Source organism: Tasmannia lanceolata, unplaced genomic scaffold (genome assembly GCF_043159265.1).
Source record: "Tasmannia lanceolata isolate RefF3 unplaced genomic scaffold, GAP_Taslan_0.1 ptg000013l, whole genome shotgun sequence".
NCBI lineage: Eukaryota > Viridiplantae > Streptophyta > Magnoliopsida > Canellales > Winteraceae > Tasmannia > Tasmannia lanceolata.
The window spans coordinates 36,142,303-36,166,816 of NW_027518690.1; the positions used below are offsets into that span (position 1 = coordinate 36,142,303).

Below are 24,514 nucleotides of genomic sequence, written 5' to 3' on the forward strand. Positions count from 1 at the left end.
CTGTTAAGGCTCATTGATGCAAGAAAATACCTAGAATAGGGAAATCCTACACTCCTAATGGGATTAAGACTTTAGGACATTTTAGGGCTAACGCGGAAAACTAAAAGAACACTTAACAACTAACCTAGGGCTGAATTAACGCCTAATTAATCTATGGACAGCTGCAATAATGACACCTAAATAGCATAAATAATTGTAAAGATCGTAATTAAGCATGAGCTAAACCTAATACAAATCAATCAAAGCGATAAGGATTCGTTGGATGAATTGATAATAGAAAGATTAGTCCGAAACTAGGCCTACGAATGCAACCAATTAAAAAAACTAAAAGATAATGTAAGACCTATCAATTAGATCTAACAAAAGCATGAGAAATTAATAATAATCAGTGAAGAAAAACAAAAAAATATGTCCAGCATCAGGAATTGGGTCAAACAATCCAGATTTAGGTCGTAGGGTATTTTGGGTAGTTTTACAGATTTGGAATGTTGGGGTTATATTGCTGTCCAGATTATAGTTATGATCTAGAAAAGCAAAAGGAAGTAAATCTAGGGTTTAAGGAGGGGTTTTGATGGTAGGTTTTGGCTAGGGATCTCAATAACGAGTTTTAGGGCTTGAAAATGGTGAAAATCTCAACTAGGCTCAAAAGGGGTTTAGGGTAAGGGATCTTGAGTGTTTTAGTTGAGGTTTAATCACAAAATCAATCCCTCAAAATCTCAGATTGAGATCTTGAAGAACAAAGGAGATTTATGGATTTTGGGTTTTTCTAGTTTTAGGGTTGAAGAACAAAGAAAATAGAGAATTTGATTTACTAACCTTGTTTGTGCTGCTTTGATTGAAGAAATAGAAGAGAATAGATGAGAGGAGATGAGAGAAGATGGTTCCAAACCACAAGAAGAAGAGAGAAGAAGAAAACCAAATTTCTGGCTTCAAGCAAAATGTCAATTCTATTCAATATTCAAAAGTCCCTTTCATTGCTTTCATAAGATGTATTTATAAGAAAAGAAACCCTGGAAGATAGCTTAACACCTAAGCAACTAATCTCTACCATTCATCTAATCCAAAGCAAACTAAATAAAGTTAAAATCTTACCTAAAATAGTTATCCCATAATAGACCTTGTTAACTACTCCAAAAGCTTAAGCTGTTGGAGAAAGGCATTATTTATCTTTTATAATTTAACACTCCCCCGCACGTGTAGCCCACTTGGCAAACACGTGGCACATGTGGTCCCACTTTGGGCCACCATCGCATGTGGATTTCTGCTATCCAGGAGGTTTGAACTTTGAACTGGAGACCTTTGGCTCTGATACCATGTTAGAAACTTACCGACTTCTCCAAAAGCTTAAGCTGTTGGAGAAAAGCGTTACTTATCTTTTATACTTTAACAAACCTATACCACTTCCTAAAAACACTCATAACTTGCTCAAATCACATCCAAACCATGTGATCTTGGGCTCATTAGATAGGTACTTGAAAAACCTTTCTAATAATACCAAAAACACACAAAACGGATGATATTTGATGCCTAAAAAGTAGGCTACAAATGAAATGACGAAAATAAAAGATGAATAATAAAAAAAAGATGCCCATGTCTGTGGCCCATGCTAGTCTCCACCATCAGTCTCGTCCACGTCTGTGCTTGTAAACCTTGAATTCACACCCATTATTGATGTCCCCATCCCTCATATACTAAAAAATATAATTGCAAATGTACCGCATGACAAGCACAACACATGATCGTTAATTCAAAGAGGGGGCATATGTTTGAAACATGATAGTTATTTTGACCAACTAAAGTATCCATCAAATATCTCATGGAGTATCAATATCGTATCATGTCTGACATGATACATTGGGTCTACATAACTCTCTGGGTATGTGATAGATGGGGTTTCAATCTATATTGCATCAACTTTACAATGGTAGTAGTGTTGGTGGCGTACCTGAGAGACCGTCAACATGGATGTGGGTAGCTAGAAACATACATTAGTTGGCTGGGTTGACAATGATGGCGAAGGACATATTTTGTGCATTCTGTGTTACGAGTTACAACAACATTGAATTTTGATCAGGGATTTGAGGTCTAAAACATTACGAGTGAGGAGCTGAATCTAGGTGTGTTACTTGTCATTCTCAAGAAGAGGTGTTCACAGGAGATTCCCTCAAGGGGAGAAATTAAGATTTTAGTGGATTTATACCATAGCTCTCTGAAAAGCTTGGATTTTGTCTTCCTAGTTTGAGTTTCTTTTGTTGCTGATTCAGTTGATTCTATATTCGGGAGAGAAGAGGAGAGAAGAAAGGAATAGTTGGGGGGGGGGGGGGGAATGTAACGACCCGGATTTGGGGCAAATTTTTAGACCTAATTTTTTTTAATCCCAAAATCCGAATCGCTACCCCAAAAAGGGAACAACAACTAAACAATTATATTCCATATATTGAATGTCTATTACATGATTTATCACAATTGCTAATATCAAACTATATGAACTGAAATAAAATAATAACTGAATCTATGACTAAAACTCAATATCTAAAATGGATAAAGACAAGTAAACTTTCATCGGGCATGATAACAAGTCACCCCAAAAAGAAATCCTATGAGTGCTCTCTCTCTCATCCTAAGGGCCACCTAGACCTGTTCATCGGCAAAGGCTCATTCACTTTCCTCGCCTACAAAGTCTGAAAAATAATCTAAGTCAAACAACAAGCATGACTGGCTTGGATAATAAATGTGACAAGAATGAAAATCTGCATTATAAAGGTGTTTCTCATGGCATTCACATGTGATAAGGAAAAGCAATAAGAATTATAAGATTTATTGCTAAGGATAAAGAATATCAATAAGCATGTGGGAATGTCAAGAGAATATACTAAATGTGGCAAATCATGGAATCATATAATAGAGCCTCAATCATACAGAGTACATATAGAGACTAGGGGTGGACATAGTTCGGTTCTGGCGTAAACCCAGAACCGAACCACCTACTGTCGTTTCCCAAATTCTGGAACCAGAACCGAACCAAACCAAAACCGAATTTAATCGGTTTGGTTCGGTTTTGGGTTTGCAAGCAGTTAAAAACTGGTTGGTTTTTGAACCTGTTAGATATAAAAGGCCACCTTTAGAAGACTCCTCCTCTGTGATTTTTCGGATTGAAAATGGGAGCTCCTTTCTCAGTGCTGCTCTCTATCTATGACTTTTCAAGCAAAAATGGAGGAGGGTTTGCTAGATCTAATGGAAGTGGTGGTGAAAGTAGGTTTGAGGAGATGGCAAAAAGGGTAGGAGATGGGTCTGTAACATGGGAAAATGGGTTAGGGTTTCATGAATCTTGGGTTTTAAAGAAGGGGTTTGAGGGAGGAGAAAGGACTGGAAATAGAGGGCTTTTAACTATGGTGGAGTAGGTGATGATAGGGATAGAAAATGAAATGGGTTTTATGAAGATGGTGGCTCGGTGGAGGAGATGGGGACAGTGATGGTGGGCTCCCTTCTCTCTCTGCATATCCCTCCTCTCTCTGATATTCTCTTGCAAAAATTGAGCCCCCATGATGCCCTAATCGTTTGGCACTTAAAACGTAGAGAGTCAAGAGTGATATCGACAACCCCTTGTTTTGTTAATTTGTTTATATAATAACAAATTCTTGCCAAGAATGATATCAACACCCACATTTCACGTATTTTAATTTTTAAGTTAAACGGCATATGGTATTTTTTTCGGTTCGGTTCTCGGTTCCAGGTCCCCAAACCCAGAACCGAACCGAAAACCATTGGTTCCCAGATCTGGGACCTAGAACCGAACCGTCATGTTTTAGAACTGAACTGAACCGAAGGAGCCGGTTCGATTCGGTTCTTCAGTTTTAATCAGAACCATGTCCACCCCTAATAGAGACAGATAAACTACGAGAAGTATCATGTCATCTCGACGAGGTATATGGGTCATATCTATCTCCTCATAAGTATATACACGATGAAAATCATCACAACCCCGTCGGTAAGTGGCCATACGTAGCTCTATGGCCTTCTCGTACTATAGCACGAAGCGTAATATTAATAATAAAAAAACACTGTGTATATAGATTATGGCCTAAAAATAAGAAGTCCTACCACAAGAAATTCTACTGGGATAATCAGTTAATTCAATGACATAGGTGCAAAAAGAATGCGAATAATCATATGAAACAAAAATATAATCACAGAAATCATAATTGTAACTAATATTATAAAAGTCAGTCATCACTTGCCTTAATATTGAAGTCTAGGTGATCGCACAGAGTTTTGACACACTGATCTGAAGATGAGGATCATGAGGTCCAAATTTAATAATTAGCTTGGTGTCAATTTCTTCTTTCGTTTTTATGTTAAAGTAATTTAATTTATGCCTATTATTGTCCTATGATATGTATTTTTATTTATTTGTTCAACTACTCTCTTTGTGGTCCCAAAAATCATATTTTTCATACCCTAATATATATATTTTTTCATCAAAATACTCTGAAAATCTGCAACTAAATCAGCCCTAATAACTATAAAAATCTACAACTAATCACGAAATAAAACTACGAAAATCAGCACTTAATCATGCACTAAAAACCATGAAAATCTGCACTTATTATGCCCCGAAGACTTTTGAAGAATCAGCACCTATTTATGTGCTTAAATACTCAAAATCAGCACCGATTTAGGGATATAAAACAGTGAATATTAACAACTAATTAGGGTATAAAACTGCCAAAATAGCAACTATTTAGGGACATAAAACTGTAAAAATCAGCAATATTTATGGTACAAAACACTTTAAAATCAGCATGTAGAGAGAGTTGATAAAACTTTCTTTAAATCACACGTGGGTTAAAACATATATAAACAAACCCTCCAACACTTTAAAATAGATTTAGAAATAGTTTCACATAAGAAAATTAGGACTTCTACATTTAAAACCCTAAAAAGAAAATCAAAAGCTCTTTTCTTGATTCAAAAGAAATCAAGATCCATGTGAAATACATTTAAAATCCTAATTTGAATAACCAAAAATACTAAAAGCAAAAACACATCAATTTTACACCAAAAAATACAAAAACATAGGTTTTCAGGCACTTACTCGAAGACGAAAAACCAATTGTAGCTTTTCTTCTTCCTTCCTCCTTTCTTCTCCCCTCTTTCTTTCCTTTTTCCTTAAATTTTTAGGTGATTGAATATAACCCTAGATGGGTTTATTTATAAACTTAGCCTAGAGTTTTATTTCAAGAAGGATTCTAATTATTAGATTCCTAATTATAATCTAATACTAACTTAAGAAGAGTGGAAATATCAATATTGGGCTTCTTAGCTCATTCTAATATATTATCAGTATTTATGTTATATTAGGTTACTTTTACATTTTAGTTTTTTAAATAAAACAACCTAAAAGTTGCCTAATAAACTTGTAACTATGCCTAAGCCTAATAGAAAAAGGGTCATAACATGCTCAAATCACGTCTGAATCGCTAAATCTTGTGTTTGTTGGATAGGAATTCGAAATACCCATCTACCAAGACCAAAATCATGTTGAACGGACAAGATTTGATGCCCTAAAAATAGGTTATACTAAAAGTGACGAAAATACACTATGACCGTCCATTTTTAAGATTGTTTAATTTAATAGGGATAGGAAATACACAAGAATCTTACAGATTGGGGATCGATCCAATATCTAATTTACATATCCTACGGTCTGAAAACTCAAAATTGAAGATCTAGCTGTTAATCTTTGTTCGAAAGATCTACGGCCTAGATTTAATTATGATTTGTATCTTTATATGCCCTTGTTGGGAGCGGGTCATTACAGGGGAGGGATGGATATGTCTTGCTATGGAGATGCCAATACTTCTCAAAAATAAGAAAGAAAGAAAGATTGGGTATTGGTTATCGGCTAGGCAAAATGCTACTAACTCGAAGGTCGTAGAGAGAGACAATGGGATTGAGTGGCAGTGCCTGCTGTTAACTGTGGAAATACACCCAATTTTTTTGACATTGGAGATTATTTCTTTGTTCTAAAAGGCGGCCGCCTAGGTGTCGCTTAGGCACTGGGCGCAGAAAAAATGCACCGCCCAGGCCCTGGGCTTTTAAAAAAGCGGTCTCACCGCCTGGGTGTTATTAGGCAGCCGCCTAGGCGATGAGGTGGCTCCTTGGCGCTGAGCGTGGGCCTGGGCGGGGCGGGTTTGAAGACTCAGATAAAGATAGAGTCTTGGTCTTGGAGGAAGAGGACAATGATTGGTGAATACTGAAGAAGTGCTTGGATTTTAATCTTTTTTTGGTCATGGATTTGTGTTGTAATCTTAAATACTTAAATTATTAAGCACTTTATGCTTAATTTCTTATTATGTTTTTGACTTTTTATTATTATTTAATGTTTAGTGCTTATGCATAAAATGATTTGGATTTTTATGTATTCAAATATTTATATTTTATATAAAAAAATGCAAGATATTATGAAAATATATTAATATATAAAAAAAATGAAAAACGCCTGGGTGGCCTAGGCGCTGGGAGATCAGTCAGCCGCCCAGCTCCGCCCAGCGCTTTTTAGAACACTGGATTATTTAGTTATCAGATAGTTATCATAGGATCTTCTATTGTACAGTCATGGTGGCAACCAGCCAAATAAGACTTGCACTAACTGAGAAAATTGATATTTGGAGAATGTTTTGTTCTTTTTCCCCCTTTTTGAAATGTGTCTTAGTTATTTATATGAAAGGAAATAAACAAAAAAGTGATAGTCTCCCTAGAAATATATTAATATATCTTTTTAGGCATAGGGCCAAAGTGAACGTCTTCTAAAGAATCTAAGCACCAGGCTTCTACAACTATAGTTCCAACTTCTAAGTATTACACCTAGTTCCATGTTGGCCTGATCCTCTGCCTTACTTTTAGGCATTAGCTTTCCTACACACATGGGGAACACACTTCTATTAGGATCACTTATATTTGTATGTATTTTTTTTTTTGAGAGGTTTTATATTTCTATACTTAAGGAAAAGAAACTCTGAGAAGTCATCTTCTTGAGCGATTTAATCACCAATTCAGGATTCTCTCAATTCCTACCCTATTGGTTTTAAAACTGTGAAGGAGCTTTACTTTATGTTAGAGCGCCATTACTTCTGAATGGTTAGCCAACATGAGAAGGATAAAAAAACTGCTGCCAAATGATCTACACATAACCCCCATAAACTTACCTGACTGCTGCCAAATGATCTGGAAATAACCCTCCATACACTTACCTGATGCATCTCTCCTTGATCCGCACCACCTGAGAAATTTCATCCAATTTTAACTTTATCCCTTCTTTGGGGAGTGCCTACATGATACATTATCTTTAATTCTGCCTCTATTACGAAGATTGTAGTGCTTCTCCCTGATGACTTGAACAAGAAATGCCTAAACTTGGCTCCTTAGTCTGTTGCTAGTAGGCTATAAGAAATCCAACTATATTTGTGAAGAAAATTTAAGTTCGGAAACACCAAATGCCCAAATGCCAGTTCTGAGAAGGCTTCAAGATTTGGGCCTTCTGTTCAGCTATAAGAGGGGACAGGGTTGCCAATGGCCCAATGCTATGTTTTGAGGCACACCGCCGCATACCACTTTCAACTGGTAGGGTTCAACACTACGCCTAGTCCCAATTCCCTACATGAGTCTCAATCTCATTAATGCAATCTCATTAATGCATGAATTGACTGTTTCCAAATTCGTGTCCCTCCTTAATGTTAAATTTGAAGTCTTGATATGTTATATTTTCTATGCTTTTCTTAACTATGGTTTATGTTAGATGTACTGTGTAGTATTGAGGGTATATTGGTCACTTCACCAATATACCCTAATCATGTTCTTGTACACTCCTATATGTATATGTATGCTATTGGTGAGAGGGGATTCCAACTCTCACACTCATTATTCTTTCATTCTCATTCTCCACTCGACATACTATCAGAGCCCTAGGGTTACCGTGCCCTAGGTACACCCTTGGAGGCCACCACCATGGCCCTTTGAAGCCGCCGCCCCTCCTCGCCTCAGTTTGTGAAGCCGCCGCCCCTCACCATCACAGTTCTGCACTTCTCCTTCCCACCCCGATCTTCTTCCTCTCTGCACTTCATCTCCCCGTCACAGTTCTGCACTTCAAATCACCCTCCCCCCCCCCCAATGTTAATGCCGCACCCTCCCAAAACCCTAGCCTAACCCTATTTTCACTTTTCTCATTGCCGAAACACCCCCAAACCCACTCTGTCATTGTCTCCACTTACACCCCATATAACTGTCGCCCCACCTACACCCACTTTACATATGTTCGGATACCCCTTTGGGTCTTCTGATCATCATATTTTGGGTTTCTTTTCTACCCTCCCTCATCCATTCACATCTTTCGATTATCTAAACCCTTTTCTTAGTTGTTTTCCAAACTTGTGTTTGGTGACTCCGGGCTAATTGGGCTGCTGATTTTTCTGTTTTCGTTTGAGGTTGAGGTTCTTGTCGGGTTCTATCTATGTTCCGGAGTTGCGTGATGGTGTGTGGGACAACATATTGTTCTCCTTCGTGATTTTCTTTGTTGTCATTGCTGGCGCTTTCAGTTACTTGTTGTTGCTGATTTGTTTATTGTTGTTTGATTCCTTATTGTTGAAATCCTCATGGCTACACCTACTTCATTGCCTTTACTTCTTCTTCGTTGGAGGTTCCTATGGTGTAGATGTGTAGATGACCTCTATCAGCTTGATGGCACTAATTATCATCCGTGACGTTGAGCTGTTGAGAACTTTCTCCGTGGTAAGGGGAAATCAGATTTTATTAATCAGAACCGTCCTCCTATTGATGATAAGTTGTACAATAAATGGATCCAGGAAGATGCTATTATTCAGATTCTTCTATGGAACGGTATGGAGCCCAAGATTGCTGGGCCGATGATGTATCACCCTACGCCCAAGGCTGTTTGGAAACACGCCAAGACTCTTTACTCGGGCGCCAACAATCTCACTCGGATATGTGATGTGTACTCGAAGCTGCTTCAGTTACAGCTTGGTGATATGTCGATCTTCGAGCACTATTCTTAGTTTGTGACGCTCTCTGTCTAGCTGGACATGTTTATGCCCTTTATTGTGGACCCTACAATGCTAGCCAAGCGCCAGGAAGACTTGTCGGTAGTACAATACTTGGCTCTTTGAGACCTGAGTTTCTTCTGATTCCTCAACAGATTGTTGGCTCGAGCACTTTACCTTCTCTTGACGAGGTTTTCTCGAGGGGGCAGTGGTCTATGAGGTTGAGGTGCCTGTAACCTCTTCCACTGAGCGATTGGCTCTTGTTGCCCAGTCCACTGACTAGGACATGGTGGTTGTGGAGGCTGAGGTCGTGGGCGCCGTGGTCGCGATGCTGGTCGGGATTCATGGGGAGGCCGTGGCGTTGGAGGCCGTGAATCCCGAGTCTGTACATACTGTGGTTTGGAGGGCCACTCTATTGATTTCTGTTAGGACTTGCATCCTGAGTTGTGGCCTCTCCGGTATGCTCATGATTCTGTTGCTGCTTCGAAGAGCTCATCTTCGGCTCCTGTACTGACTGATCCTGTAGATACCTTGTTTCTCGTGCTGAATACGATGAGCTACCGCATCTAAGAGACAAAGGCAAGCAATTTATTGCCACTTTTACACAAAAAGGTAGCACCTCCTGTTTTCTTACTACTACATTATCTGAATCCTGGCTCATTGATTCAGGAGCCTCAAGTCACATGACTGGTAATTCTACTGTTCTTTCTTCATTGCAGTTATATTCCTTCTCTGGCCATATTGTTACTTTAGTTGATGGGACTACATCCCTTGTTTCAGGAGTTGGCGTCGTCTCAACTTATAATGGCCTCACTTTATCTTCTTTTCTTTATGTTTCAAAGTTTTCTTTTAATTTACTCTCTGTTAGTCATCTGACTAAATATCTACATTGTTATGTTTCCTTTTTCCCATCTTATTGTGTGTTTCATGATCTGAAGACTGGGAAGAGGATTGTTTCTGGTCGTGATTTCGATGACTTGTAATATCTTGAGTAGGGCAGTGATGGTGTTTCCCTACGGAGCTCTGTTGATGCGTATCAGTGGCATTGTCACCTAGGCCACCCCTCTGCTGAGAAGCTTCGGAAATCTACTATATTGTCTAGTCATGTTCAATCCTTTACTTGTGAGTCGTGTGAGTTGGAAAAACATCATCGGGTGTCTTTCCCTTCTTGATTTGTTGATTGTGTTTCGCGTCCATTTGAGCTAGTACATTCTGATGTATGTGGTCCCTCTAGAACTCCGTCTTTACTTAGTTTTCAGTATTTTGTGATTTTTGTTGATGACTACTCAAGGATGACATGATTGTTTCTTATTAAAGATCGTTGTGAAGTTTTTAAGGCATGAAATTGCTAATCTATTTAAGTGTTAGATTCACTGCATGCGTATTGATAATGCCAGGGACTACTTCTCTATGTGCAATGGGTTTCAACAGTTCCTTGATTCTTGTGGTATTATCTACCAGTCTTCCTGTCCCTATACCTTCTCAACAAAATAGCATCGCCGAGAGAAATTCGATATCTTTCATATATGAGTCGGACACTTCTATTTCAGATGAAAGTACCAAAAGTATACTTGTGTGATGCAGTCCTCACATCATGTTTCTTGCAAAATCAGTTCCCTTCCTCTGTCTTATTTGATCAGACACCATTTTCTATGTTATATCCGTTAGGTACTCCTTTTTCCCTTGGTCACACTTTTCTTTGGTTGTACATGCCTTGTTCAGAAGTTGGCTCCTGGTCTTGACAAGTTGGATCCTTGGACGGAAAAGTGTATCTTTCTGGGGTTATTTTTGTACCTAGAAGGTTACACGTGTTATAGTCCTTTCTTGAAGAGAACTTTCATTTCCGTTGATGTTACATTCTTTGAGTTTATTCCCTATTTTTCCGACCGATCTTGTGGGTGAGTTCGGATTGCCTCTTCCGTTACCGTCTGCTAATCTAGAGGCTCCTCCTACTCAACAACAGGTTTATACATGTGGGCCCTCGTCGGATTGTGCATCCTACTGCAGATGCATCCTCTACACCCAACCAATCTATTCATCGGTCTCACAGATCACCTTCAGGTAATCCACCACCTGCTGACTCTAGTTCTACTATTCCTGATTTGCCTATTGCTTCCTGTACTTGTTCTCGTACTATCATATTTCTTATTTTGTGTCTTATGATCATATCTCACCCTCTTTTCGTTCATTTGTTTCTAGTTTGTCTTCTATCACTGTGCCCAAGTCTATTTGAGATGCTCTAGCTCATCCTGGATGGTATGCTGCCATGGTGGTTGAGATGGCTACTCTCCACTCAAATGGCACGTGGGAGTTGGTTTCTTTCCCATTTGGGGCTTAGCCTATTGGTTGCTGTTGGGTTTCACCATTAAGTATTTACTACATGGGTATGTTGAACGCCTTAAGGCGTGTCTTGTTACGAAAGGATACACTCAGACGTTTGGTGTAGACTACACAAAGACCTCCCATGTGGCCAAGATACCTTCGGTTCGCGTATTGATTTCCATAGCTTTTAATTGATGTTGGCCTTTATATCAGTTGGATGTTAAAAATGCATTCCTTCATAGTGATCTCACTGAGGAGGTGTATAGGGGGAGATGCGCTCCTCATATTGTCGTCTTCCCAAAGCCATTTACGATCTTAAGCAATCTACTCGAGCATTGTTTGGGAGATTTAGTGATGCAATTTTGAGATTCGGCATGAAACAATGTGTGGCTGATCACTCTGTTTTTGGCTACTAGTTTGATGCAGGATATATCTTCTTGATAGTATATGTGGATGATATTGTCATTACTAGGAATGACAGGACAGGCATACAGAAACTGAAGAGGGAAGTTTGGTCGTAGCTAGCTGGGATACGACATCAGTAGGGGTTTCATAAAAATAGATTTCCTTGAGTATCTTCTCTGCCTAAAAACGGATTTAGATGTACAACAAACAATCAAAAGAATACAGGCGTTGGTAAGCGTAGAGGGGCTAGAAAGAGAAGTTCAGTTAGGTAGGCAGAACATGGGGTTTGGGAAAGATAGTAAGTACTTCTTATACCGACCGAAGATACATAAGATAGGTGCGATCGAGAATGGAATCGAATCGAATGCACTTTCGGTTAAGACAGGTCAAGCATCGTGTTCGCTAATAATATATCTTGCCATTTCGAAAAAAAGACAGGTCGCATCTCCTAAACCAGTGTTGAGTCTATTGCAAGGTGCATAAAGGGCTCATACGGAAGTATGATTGGCCTTTCTCCATAAGGCGCATGCGGAGCTCCTCCAGAAAAGGCTTGGAATTGGGTTGTCTTAGATATTTTCTTCGGATAGAGCTAGCCTATTCTTGTAGTGGACTTCCATTATTACAGAAGAAATATGTGTTGGAATATTAGAGGAGACAGGTTCTTCGGGATTGAAACTTGCAGCCATGCCTATGGATCCGAATATAAAACTTCTTCTAGATTCGGTAGACCTATTAGATGGCCCCGACAGATACAGAAGGCTGGTTGGAAAGCTAATCTATTTAACTGTTACTCGTCTTGACATCTCATTTGCAGTAGGAGTAGTCAGCCACTTCATGAGCTTGCCGCACACTTCTCACTAGGCAGCTGTGATTCAGATCATTAAATACCTAAAAGGTGCTCTGGGATGTTTTTCAAGAAACATGGTCACGTAAAGCTAGAAGGGTTTATAGACGCAGATTGCTATATTGTGACAATAAAGCTGCAGTTCACATCTCTACAAACCCAGTCTTTCATGAGCTAACTAAGCACATCGAAGTGGACTGCCACTTCATTTGGCAGAAGATTCAGAAGGGTGAAATATGCAGTGTCTACCCGGTCGGGAGATCAACTGGCGGATGTGTTCATTAAACCTTTGGGGTCAGCCAAGTTAAATTTGTAACAAGCTGGGAATGTATGACAGATATTCTCCAACTTGAGGGCGAGTGTTAGATGTACTGTGTACTATTGAGGGTATATTGTTCACTTCACCAATATACCCTAATCATGTTCTTGTACGCTTTTATATGTGTGTGTTGTTGGTGAGAGGGGATTCCACCAACAGTTTACATGCAGTCAATTAAAAAAAGAAGGGTTTACATGCATTACTTTTCTTTATCCTGATTTGTAGCGTTCCTGCTAACAGTCTGTCAGTTATTATAATGGGTACTGTTGCATTAGTGGATATAGTCAGAGGAGTTTGATACTTTGATTATGAACATTTTGACATGCTCTGTTCCACACATTTACTATTGGTGCTTTTACTGCTGCTGCTGCTGCTACTACACTTTTTGGAGCTCTTTTTCTTCTTGAAAGAGCTAACTGGCATATATACCCTCCTAATATTACTGTTGCTGCTGCTGCTACTATACTTTTTGGTGTTTTTTTTTTCTTCTTGAAAGAATTAACTGGCATATATGAGCTTTGCAGTTCCTCAATGTGCTAGTGGACATTGATCCCTTAATCAGATGTGCAGCAAGAAAACTCCTCCAAGTAATGAAGCTGCCTGATGTAGAGATGTTTAAATCCTCAATTAATGGCCTTCTGACAAATTTGGAAACATACCCAGAGGTGTGATGCTCCTTTACTTTTTTATCTAGACATCTCTTCCACAGTTGTGAACTTTTATAGCTTCTAACGAATAAAGTCGCAGTTATAGTTTGAAGTTCTATTAGCCAGACACTCCAGTCTTTCCTTGGATCTCATAAGTCATAATTGATACATACCTTGATAGCTTGCACGTGCATATATCTAGGTGACCTAATTACCATTCATAACAAATACTGCAAATTGTGGGCTTCAAATTCAGATTCCTCTTCTGCAATTGAAAAATGAATATTGCATTCATTAGACTGCTTGATTATTACTAGTTTCTCCTGTTGACTCCATTTGTCCATTATGTTATTTTTTCCTGTTTTGGAACATATTAGGTGTTTTGATTTGGTTTACTCTATCGCCCTCTCTTTATTAAAAGTACCTAATAAATTATGGTGTATTTTTCTTTCATATTTTCAGGATGAAGTCGAAATCTTCTGTGTTTTATATCATATTGGTAAAAATCATGTGGACTTTTCGGCCATCTTCATGAAAGGATTTGCTCAAGAGGTGGTAACATTTCCTCAGACATTTAAAAATGACAGTTATGCTTATGCTCACATGCATCTGCAAGTTGCACATGCTTTTGAATTGATCTTAGATAATAACCTTAAGTTCTACTCATTACCATGATTGCACATGTCTATTAATAATCCATGTAAAACCATTTGTTCTCAAAACAAAACTAGGATAGTAATAATCCATGTAAAACAATCTGTAGAGGGTTGATTATTAGGCAGTGTTGCCTTAGAGGGGGAAAGAGTAGTTTGGGATTTGATTTTTAGAAGGCATTATAAATAAAAATGGTTTGTGCTACTGCTACCCTTGTCTTGTTAGGTGTTGAATAGAGTCTGTGTTCCCTCATTAACTAAATAACAGAATTTGGGTCCATGATCCTCAAGGATGGTTTTTAGTAAAATATTTTTCAGCCTTCCTAGTAGCAATCGATGGACCGACATCTCCATCTATTTGTCTTTGGAGTGCCTCCATACCACTGAGGCATTAGAAAATGATTAAGAATCTATGATTTGTGGACACGGACTCGCATGTCGACTGTTGATATGGATACGCGGTGTCTGACACAGCAACCACTAAAAATCCTGAAACGGAGATACACCTTACGCTTACATACATAGAATATTGGATACATATAAAATTATTGATTACTAATCATAATTTGAAATAAGATAAATGTGATATTCATTTAACAGACTAAGAAATCTAAGGATTAAAAAAATACAAGTTTAAAATAAACAAGAGATAATGAGATGTACTCCAATCTGCACCGTGAATGAGAGACCATTAGGATAAATGAATATAATATTGGAAGAAGAGTTTGTTTAGGGTTTTATGGTTGGTACACGGTCTACGTCCGCATCACCAGCTGCGAGGTCGGAGCCGCATTATCCCTTGCTCCGAAGATCGGACCGCTTGGTCTCTCCCCCCAAAAAATCGGCGAAGATATCGCCAAAGAAACTGTAAAGGACTTCGAGTCACGGTCAAACTTATCATCCAGAATTGATAGGCAAAAGTCGTCGTGGTCCCCTCAGCCTCCGCTCTTGTCATCAAGGCTCTGAAGGAGTGACTAGAAAATACAAAGAATATAAAGCATTCTGGTAATATTTTACTTGATGATGTTGTTGAGATCGCTAGGATTATGCGGCCAAGGTCGATGGCGAAGGATCTATTCGGGACGGTGAAGGAGATATTAGGGATGTGTGTTTCTGTTGGATGTACGGTTAATGGGAAGGATCCAAAGGATTTGCAGAAGGAGATTTCGGATGGAGATGTCAAAGTGTCAACTGAATGATGAGGACGAGATCGAGAGTGAGGGTCTGCTCGTTGTTTCATTTTATCGCACGTTGTTTCATTTTATCGATTCTCTTTTTCATTGTTTTGTTAGGATTTTGTGTTTGGTTAACTTGATTATGTCTCCATCAAAGCGTAGAATAGTAATTTATGGTTTTGGAGTAAGCTAGTGTTAGTATTTAGATATTGTCTGAAATATAACTTGGATTCTTCATTTGCTTTTGTATATGATCCTTTCTTTTATCCTCAACCTATTGGAGGGTTAGCATCATTGGATTATTTTTGGGGAAAGGAAAAAACTTCTAATACCGTCTCATCTCCATATATAAGTAAATCAGTGTCGAATCGAAATTTGTTTTTGCACGTTAGCCATTTTTCTGGGTCTTTCTAGTTTAAAGACCTGTTATGGTATTTGAATGCTTCTTCATCATTGTGAAATGTTTTTTTTACATCTTTCACAATAATATTGTCGTTCAGGTTGATGCTCAGGAATTTGAGGCTCCTCCATAATAAAGTATTATGAAGAGTAAATTTGGAGAAAACGGAGAAGAAAGAAGGTAAGCAGTAGAACGATGGAAGTTGGTAAGGGAATAAATAAAAACTATGTTTAAATAAACATGAAACCGAATCTGCAAATCATTTTTGCTGTTTTTGGGTACTATACTTAGGATTTTCCATTCGGGGCGTGAATCACGTGGTAGAGAGAGAGTATTGGTTGTTGTACCGGTTGTTTTGGGTGAGAGTACTGGCTGTTTTTGGGTGGGGGTACCGCACCAGTAAAGGGAGAGGAATTAATCCTTGAAGTGGGCGACTTTATCAGCGCTCTAAAGAGTTTTATATATTGCCCCCTATTTTTCTCAAAAATTTACTGGGGCCCACATGATTTGATGATCCAAAGCATTCATTTATTGGGCCCCAACTTAAATATTATGTGCCTAGAAAATCTTCCTCATTGAATGATCTTAACCCTTCAATTTGTTGATGAATGACACAATACATAAACCTCTTCAAGAGAGTTAGGAGATTTTTTTGGGCATGATTTATGTAAGCAATAGACCAAAAAAATGAAGGGAGCTGATATGTTCGCCCCTTTTTATTCTAGGGACACCCACTTTAACTCCTTGAGACTAGCTAAAGTGGGTGCAGTTACAATTAAAGAATATTTTCTACAATTATGAAAATACCCATGATAATCAGCCCTTACTTTATCTCTCTCGCCCAAATCTGCTAACCCTACTTTCTCTTTTTCTCACTCATGTCTAATCTGGTGGAACGGATCCTTGGTGTAATTAACTAATTACTGGGCAAGATCATTAGAGCAGCAGACGAAAAGAGCAAATATGGCCGAGGAGTTCAATAATGGGTGTTTTGTTACAAAACTGTTGGAATTGGTAGTAAGGGTTGGGGAAATTTTGTTGGAAAAGCAAAAAACAATTCATTAGATGAAAGTAAATTAGTGGAAAGATCGTAAGAGCTGCAGATCAAATGAACAAATAAGGGTGAGAACAGACTGGGTATTACATTATAAAATTTTAAGAATAGGTACCATGGGTTTCATTTAATTTTGTTGGTGAAGAATAGCAATTCATCATATTAAAATTAAATTGGTTGAATGATTAAAATGTTGTTTTCTAGATTTTCATTGTCATTATAGAGTAACTAGCTATTTGCTCATCTTGAGAACCACATAAGGGTCACTGCTCCTTCCATTCTGGACGGTTGATGTCTTTCACCCAACGTTTGTTCCATTGAAGAAAGGGCTGGCTACCTCCTTGGCCAATCAGGTTGCCCTCCTTTGATTCCACCATGAGATCTTTTCTATCAACGACGGGTGAGACAGAGAAAATTGGGTCAAGGGATTTGGCGAGATATATGGGATAGTAGGGTATTTTCGTGATTTACAAAAATACCCTTTAGTTGTTACTACTCCTACCCCCACTTAAGTCGGCCTGAACGGGTTAAAGGAGGTGTACCTACAATAAAATGGGGCAAATATATCAGCTCCTTTTTTTAAAAACAAAAGTGTATCTTACACACCTGTTTTACTTGTCTTTTGTGCGTGTCACAATAGAGGATCCCGTGCTTTTTTTCAGCACAGGATCTTGTTTTCCTAGCAACCCTCAAAGGAATATAAGATAGAACTTACATATTCAAAATATGAGATCTTACCATACACGACAATTCATGATATAGAAAACTACTAAAAACCCCCTGGATGAAAACTTAAATACAAGAATCCCCCAAAATAATTTTAAGAGAGAACAGTTTTATTGGTAATTAAAATCATTCTATGAAGATGATTTTCTAGGCACATCATATTTAAGTTGGGGTCCAATAAATGAATACTTTGGATCATCTAATCACGTGGGCACTAAATTTTTGAGAAAAATAGGGGACACCATATAAAACTCGTAAGGGCGCTGATAAAATCGCCTACTTCAAGGATTAATTCCTCTCCCTTTATCGGTTGTGGTACCCCCACCCAAAACAGCCAGTGCAACATCTAGTACTCTCACCCAAAACAGCTGGTACAACAGCCAATACTCTACCTCCCTCCCTCCCTCTCTCTCTCTCTCTACCACGAGATTCACACCCCAAACAGAAAATCCCGAGTACAGTACCCAGAAACAGAAATGATTTGTAGATTTAATTTTATGTTTATTTAAACACAATTTTTCTTTATTCCCTTGCCAACTTTCTTCATTCTACTGCTTACATTCTTTTTCTCTGTTTTTCCCAATTTGCTCTTCATAATACTATACAATGGAGGAGCCTCAATATCCTAAGCATCAACCTGAGCCACAATATAATTGCGAAAGATGTAAAAAATCATTTCGCAATGATGAAGGAGCATTCTAATACCATAATAGGTCTTCACACCATAAAGACCCAGAGGAATAGCCAATGTGCAAAAACAAATTGCGATGCACCACTGATTTACTGATACATAGAGGGATGAGAGGGCATTAGAAGTAAGTTTTATCCTTGCCCCAAACATAATATGATGGTCCTAACCCTCCAATCGGTTGATGATAGGTTTATAGGAGTTTTTATCACGTGTTTAAAAACCAACTGGGGCCCACCTGTTAGGAAATAATAAATCTCATGAGGACGTTGCAGAGAGGGTAGCAACGCGAGAAGAGGCGGTTGTGTTTGTCGGAAGTACCATGCGAGTGGATGATAAAGATGCATATCAGAAATGGGAAATGAAGATGAATCAGAGAAGAGAATTAGGGAAAAATGAAGCACAAGAGAGAAGGATCGGATACTTAAAAAGTATAGAGAGAGAGAGAGAGAGAGAGAGAGAGAGAGAGAGAACTAAGAATTAGAACTAGTTGAATGAGAGGAGAGAAGCACAACACACGTTACACCAGAGAAAGAGATGGTCGAATCCTGCATACCATAGTGGTTGTAGTGTTGCTGTATTTATAAATCTATTACAATACAACAGAAATGGAAAGGCCATATTTACATCCACTGTTACAATTCAAATAATATTGCTATACAGAGTTTATGGATATTACATAATATAAAAAGGTAAATGATTTGGCAGCTTGCCAATCTAAGGATGGCATAATAGGTAAGCTTGGCTGGCTGCCATCCTTAAGGATGAAAAGTATCTCACGAGAGATCCATGTGATCCTCGTGAGATTTATTGTTTCCTATCACCACCCACATTGTTAAGTTCCAAAGCATTCATTTGTTGTGCCTCAACATAATAGGAAAAAAAAAAATCAGCTGGAGCTCATCTTGTTTGAAGTTCCAAAGCTTTAATTTGTTGGTCCCCAATAACTTCCGCTTCTAGCATCACTTTCCCAGGTTGCTCATGCCCGACTTGCACCCTCTGATATGTAGGGGGATGGCATGACACCATATAGAAACTTCCACAAATGGGAGGGTTAGCGCCATCATATGGAAATGATTTTTTGGGCATGGCTTATTTAGGTTAGGGTCCAACAAATTAATGGTTTGGATATGGGAAATGATATATTCGGCCCCTTTTTACTTGAGACAGCCCTTCTTTTACGCGTGCGAAAGGATATGACATGCGGGTGGTCACATCTCTTAATGAAAGGTTACGAAGAATGATTTAGGAGTCTTAAAGTAAGTGGGATATTCATGGAAGTGGTAATGCATGATAATAACTCGGGAAATTAAGTGTGTTTAAGACGAGGAAAAAGAATCGTTCTCGGGGATGAAATAAGAAAGAAAGGTTGGTTTCGGAACAATGGTGGGAACTATAAATGGTTCAGACAGGAACAAGTGTGTGCTGTTCACTTTGTGAAAAAACTCACATAGGAAGTGGTAAGTAACGGAAAGGCTTTAACAAAGACTAACAACAACAAGACGACAGAATTCTGTCGTTGGTAACATCTTCCGTTCCGCTCAAGAAGTGAGAGTTGTGGAGATAGATACGGTTTCCGTAGAGATCATTAAATGTTTAAAACCCGTTTAAAACATGATATAAATGAATTTATCATCGAAAATGAATTTATTGCGATAAATTCACGACTTTCTTTCATATTTTCTTCTATTTATAAAGAGATTTCGCATAAACTTTATATTGGCTAAAACTTTTTTCTTCGGAGACTTCGACTTTAAGAAACCCTCGACCTTCGTTTTTTCCCACAAGACTTCCTTCTCCTCTGTATTCTCTCCTTGCAAGAGTCGCCACCCTTCTCTTCTGTCTCTTCTGCGTACAACTGTCGCCACTCGATCTTGAGGAAGAAGAAGAAGAAGAACAAGAGGTTAGTTATTCTTTCTTTTTCCTGTATTTTTTAGGGGTCGTTTGACTCAGGATTGTAAAATCCTTTACAATCCTACAATCCTGGATTTTACAAGCCAAAACCAGAATTTTATAAGCTAGAATCTAGATTTTGTAAGCTAAAACCTGGGTCTACAATACATGGCTTATAAAATCAAGGTTTCAACTTCTAAAATCCAGGTTTTAGCTCGTAAAATCCAGAATTTTACAATTCTGGATTCTAAAATACTTGTATCCAAACAACCAGTTAAGGGTTTTGGATTTTCGTTTTTTTTTATTCGATTTTGGTTGGGTATTTTTACATGAAGCTCAATTTTGTTAGGTTAGTCTTTGTTTTTGTTTGTGTTTTTTTTTTCGATTTAGGGCACGTTTGGCTGCCATGAATTTTTTTTATATGATAGACTGTTGTCTTAGTGAGAGGGAGGTTGGGCAGGTGAATTGGGTAAAAATCAAGAAACAAAATACAGGAAAGCAATATCTCCAAGTGGTGAGAGGTGGCTAAAAATTAGGAAGCAAAAAAATCTACTCAAAATCCGACCCACTGTTTCCTAATTTTTAGCCACTTCGCACCCTCATCCCAATTGGCCCTCTCAAACCTAATTCCTTCACCCACCCGCCCTACCTCATTCAAAAAAAAAAAAAAAAAATATTTTAAAATATTTAATATTTTTAAATAATTTTGTTTTTAACCTTTTTTCCTGATATAAACCCAAAAAATGGGAGATTTTCTCTTGCCGAGAAATTCCCGAGAACAAGATTTGTGACAATGTAACTACGGTTATTAGAATCGCAAAATAAGAGATTATATGATGAAAGGGCGTACAACATGTAAAGGTTGTACGATTGAAGTATGAATCAGAGATGAGTGGAGAGAGCCATAGGTGGGAGACGAAATGGTGGCTGTTGCACTTTAAGAGAAAGGTGTGGATAATGGGGGACAAACTTTTTTATTTAGTTTACCAGTTCATATTTCACATGTTCTACTTCTGGTAAAAAGGGACACATGGGTAGCAAACTGGGCGCATTTGTTATCTCCATTTACTTTGGGTAGTTTTAAGATACACGTGTACCAACCAGCACCCGCTTAGTTTCAAGCGGCTTGTATGCCACAAATCTCCTTCTCGGGAATTTCTCTGCAAGGGAAAATGTCGGGCTATATTAATTTTTTTTTTGTTTTTTTGGGTTTATATCGGGAAAAACAGCAACAATAAAATTATTAAAAATATTAAATAATAAATTTTGAGTTCAATAATCAGTATTGGAGTCACATTCAGTGTGACTTTTGAGAATCTTAGGCCCTGTAACTGATTGTGAGTTCCAATCCAGTCCAATAGTCGGTTGGAACTTGGAACTAACAATCAATTCTCATGATCCAAAACAAACGGGGCCTTAAACGAACATGGCCTTAGTCTCTTATCGGGAATCGCATGGGTGTGGCTTGAATTTATTAGAAGATATACATACTCAGCAGCATATTGGTACCTCAAATCGTAAAAATGTCCTTTAAATAATATTTTTTAGCTCATTGTTGTGATGAATAATAATTTAAAGTCACCTTAAAAAATTAGGGTGAGAAATATAAATGGAAAGATTATAAATGGAAAGAAGATAAGGAGAGGAACAGAGAAATAAAGTAATGGCTTTGGGGTCAATGGAATAAGGAATATGAAGCAAAAAACAGAAACTACAAAAACCCTAAAGAAACTATACTGAGAAAACAAATTAAAAAATGGAATAAAAAAAGACGAGCTAAATCGAAATACATACCTAAATAAATAAATAAGTCCCCCCCTGTAAAAAACCCAAACAAAATAAAAATATGAAAAAAAAATATAGAAAGCCGAAATAAATTCAAAAAATAAAAATAAAACACTAACCTGTGTCTTCTTCTTCTTCCTGATCGAAATAGACCGGTGAATTGAGTGTTCTTGCGCATAGGGGAGATGGAAGCTTGGAAACATGGAGGTTTGTTGCGAAAGAAGGAGAGTTAGGGTTTTCGTAAGTTGACTTTTTTTTATGGGCAGAAGTTGAGATTCGAGAGTTGTACGCGAAATAGATTTCAGAAAGCTATTAATTTGTATAAGATACGATCACGATAAATTCGTGATAAATTCACAGCAAATTCGTTTTCAACGATAATAACCTTTTTAACAGGTTTTAAAAGTTTGAACAAAATGATGCGAATTTATCACGAGAGTTTCAAAATCTCGCCGTTTTTTGTGACATAGGTACCAACCAGCGCCCGCTTAGTTTCAAGCGGCTTGTATGCCGCTTGACGCTAGCATTGGCTCTTTTAACAATATAAATATGGTATTCATTTAATAAACTAAGAAATCTTAGGATTAATCAACTATAATCTAAAACAAACATGAGATAGTCAAACAACATTGCATTCATCAATTTAATCTAGTTCTCTTCCGTCCCAAATATACAATAAGAAAGGGAGATCAATATTGAAAGATCCCACATCAGAAAGGGAGGAAAAGTTACTGGGCTATATATGTGGATATCTCCTCTGCCTATGTAGACTCGTTTTCAGCATCTCCAAGGGGCTGGCCCTGCGGAGTGGGTCGGGCACGATTAAGACTGCTGGAAAACAAAATCGGGGAGGGTAGATGACCTAGAACCGGACAATATCTACACAGTGGGGCCTGGGCGTGAGATAATGGTATCAGAGCGGGACCCATCCATTACGGTGTGCCAGCGAGGATGCTGGGCCCTAAGGGGGGGGGGGATTGAAAGATCCCACATCGGAAAGGGAGGAAAAGTTAATGGGCTATATATGTGGATTTCCCCTCTTCTTGTGTATACGCGTCTTCAGCATCTCCAAGGGGCAGGTCGTGCAAAGTGGGTCGGGCACGGTTAGTGCTGCTGGAAAACAAAACCGGGGAGGGTAGATGACCTAGAACCGGACAATATCTACATAGTGGGGCTGAGGCATGACATAATGCTATCAAAGCGGGACCTCCCATCCAGTACGGTGTGCCAGCGAGGACGCTGGGCCCTAAGGGGGGTGGATTGAAAGATCTCACGTCCCAAAGGGAGGAAAAGTTATTGGGCGATATATGTGGATTTCTCCTCTCCCTATGTAGACGCGTTTTAAGCATCTCCAAGGGGCGGGCCCTGCGGAGTGGGTCGGGCACAGTTAGTGCTGCTGGAAAACAAAACCGGGGAGGGTTGATGACCCAGAACCGGACAATATCTACACAGTGGGTAGGGGGTTTGACATAATGGTATCACAGCGGGACCTCCCATCCAGTACGGTGTGCCAGCGAGGATGCTGGGCCCTACAGGGGGTGGATTGAAAGATCCCACATTGGAAAGGGAGGAAAAGTTACTGGGCTATATATGTGGATTTCCCCTCTTCCTGTGTATACGCGTTTTCAGCATCTCCAAGGGGCAGGCCGCGCAAAGTGGGTCGGGCACGGTTAGTGCTGCTGGAAAACAAAACCGGGGAGGGTAGATGACCTAGAATCGGACAATATCTACATAGTGGGGCCGGGGCGTGACATAATGCTATCAAAGCGGGACCTCCCATCCAGTACGGTGTGCTGGGCCCTAAGGGGGGTGGATTGAAAGATCCCACATCCGAAAGGAGGAAAAGTTATTGGGCGATATATGTGGATTTCTCCTCTCCCTATGTAGACGCGTTTTCAGCATCTCCAAGGGGCAGGCCCTGCGGAGTGGGTTGGGCACAGTTAGTGCTGCTGGAAAACAAAACCGGGGAGGGTAGATGACCCATAACTGGACAATATCTACACAGTGGGGTAGGGGCGTGACATAATGGTATCAGAGCGGGACCTCCCATCCAGTACGGTGTGCCAGCGAGGACGCTGGGCCCTAGGGGGGGGGGATTGAAAGATCCCACATCGGAAAGGGACAAAAAGTTACCGGGCTATATATGTGGATTTCTCCTCTCCCTATGTAGATGCGTTTTCAACATCTCCAAGGGGCGGGACTTGCAGAGTGGGTCGGGCACGGTTGGTGCTGCTGGAAAACAAAACCAGGGATGGTAGGTGACCTAGAACCGGACAATATCTACATAGTGGGGTCGGGGCGTGACAAATATGATACAATGAATGTAGTATTGGAATATGAGTTTGTTTAGGGTTTTAGGGTTTGGGGAGGGGATATAACAGAAAATATTACTTAAAGAAGAGCTAAAAGGAGTTTATAATAAAACAAGAGGATATAGCGGAAATTATTAGTTAAAGAAAGCTAAAAGAAGAGTTTATAATAAAAGAAGAGTTAATAGTAAACGAAGTAAACGCAATATTCAATAATAAAACAGAATGTCACACTTGA

The 24,514-nt window shown here is 38.9% G+C and overlaps 1 protein-coding gene and 1 pseudogene across 3 annotated transcripts in view; both read left to right on the forward strand.

Moving 5' to 3' along the window:
* Positions 1-24,514, forward strand: part of SIEL (ARM repeat superfamily protein) — a 44,319-nt gene that overhangs the window by 14,678 nt on the left and 5,127 nt on the right. For all 3 annotated transcript variants that reach the window (XM_077394568.1, XM_077394569.1, XM_077394570.1), the window contains exons 5-6: positions 13,471-13,611; positions 14,056-14,145. In XM_077394568.1, coding sequence (XP_077250683.1) covers positions 13,471-13,611; positions 14,056-14,145 — 231 coding nt within the window. The remainder of the gene's footprint in view (positions 1-13,470; positions 13,612-14,055; positions 14,146-24,514) is intronic.
* Positions 14,439-20,333, forward strand: LOC143890552 (large ribosomal subunit protein uL11x pseudogene; annotated as a pseudogene).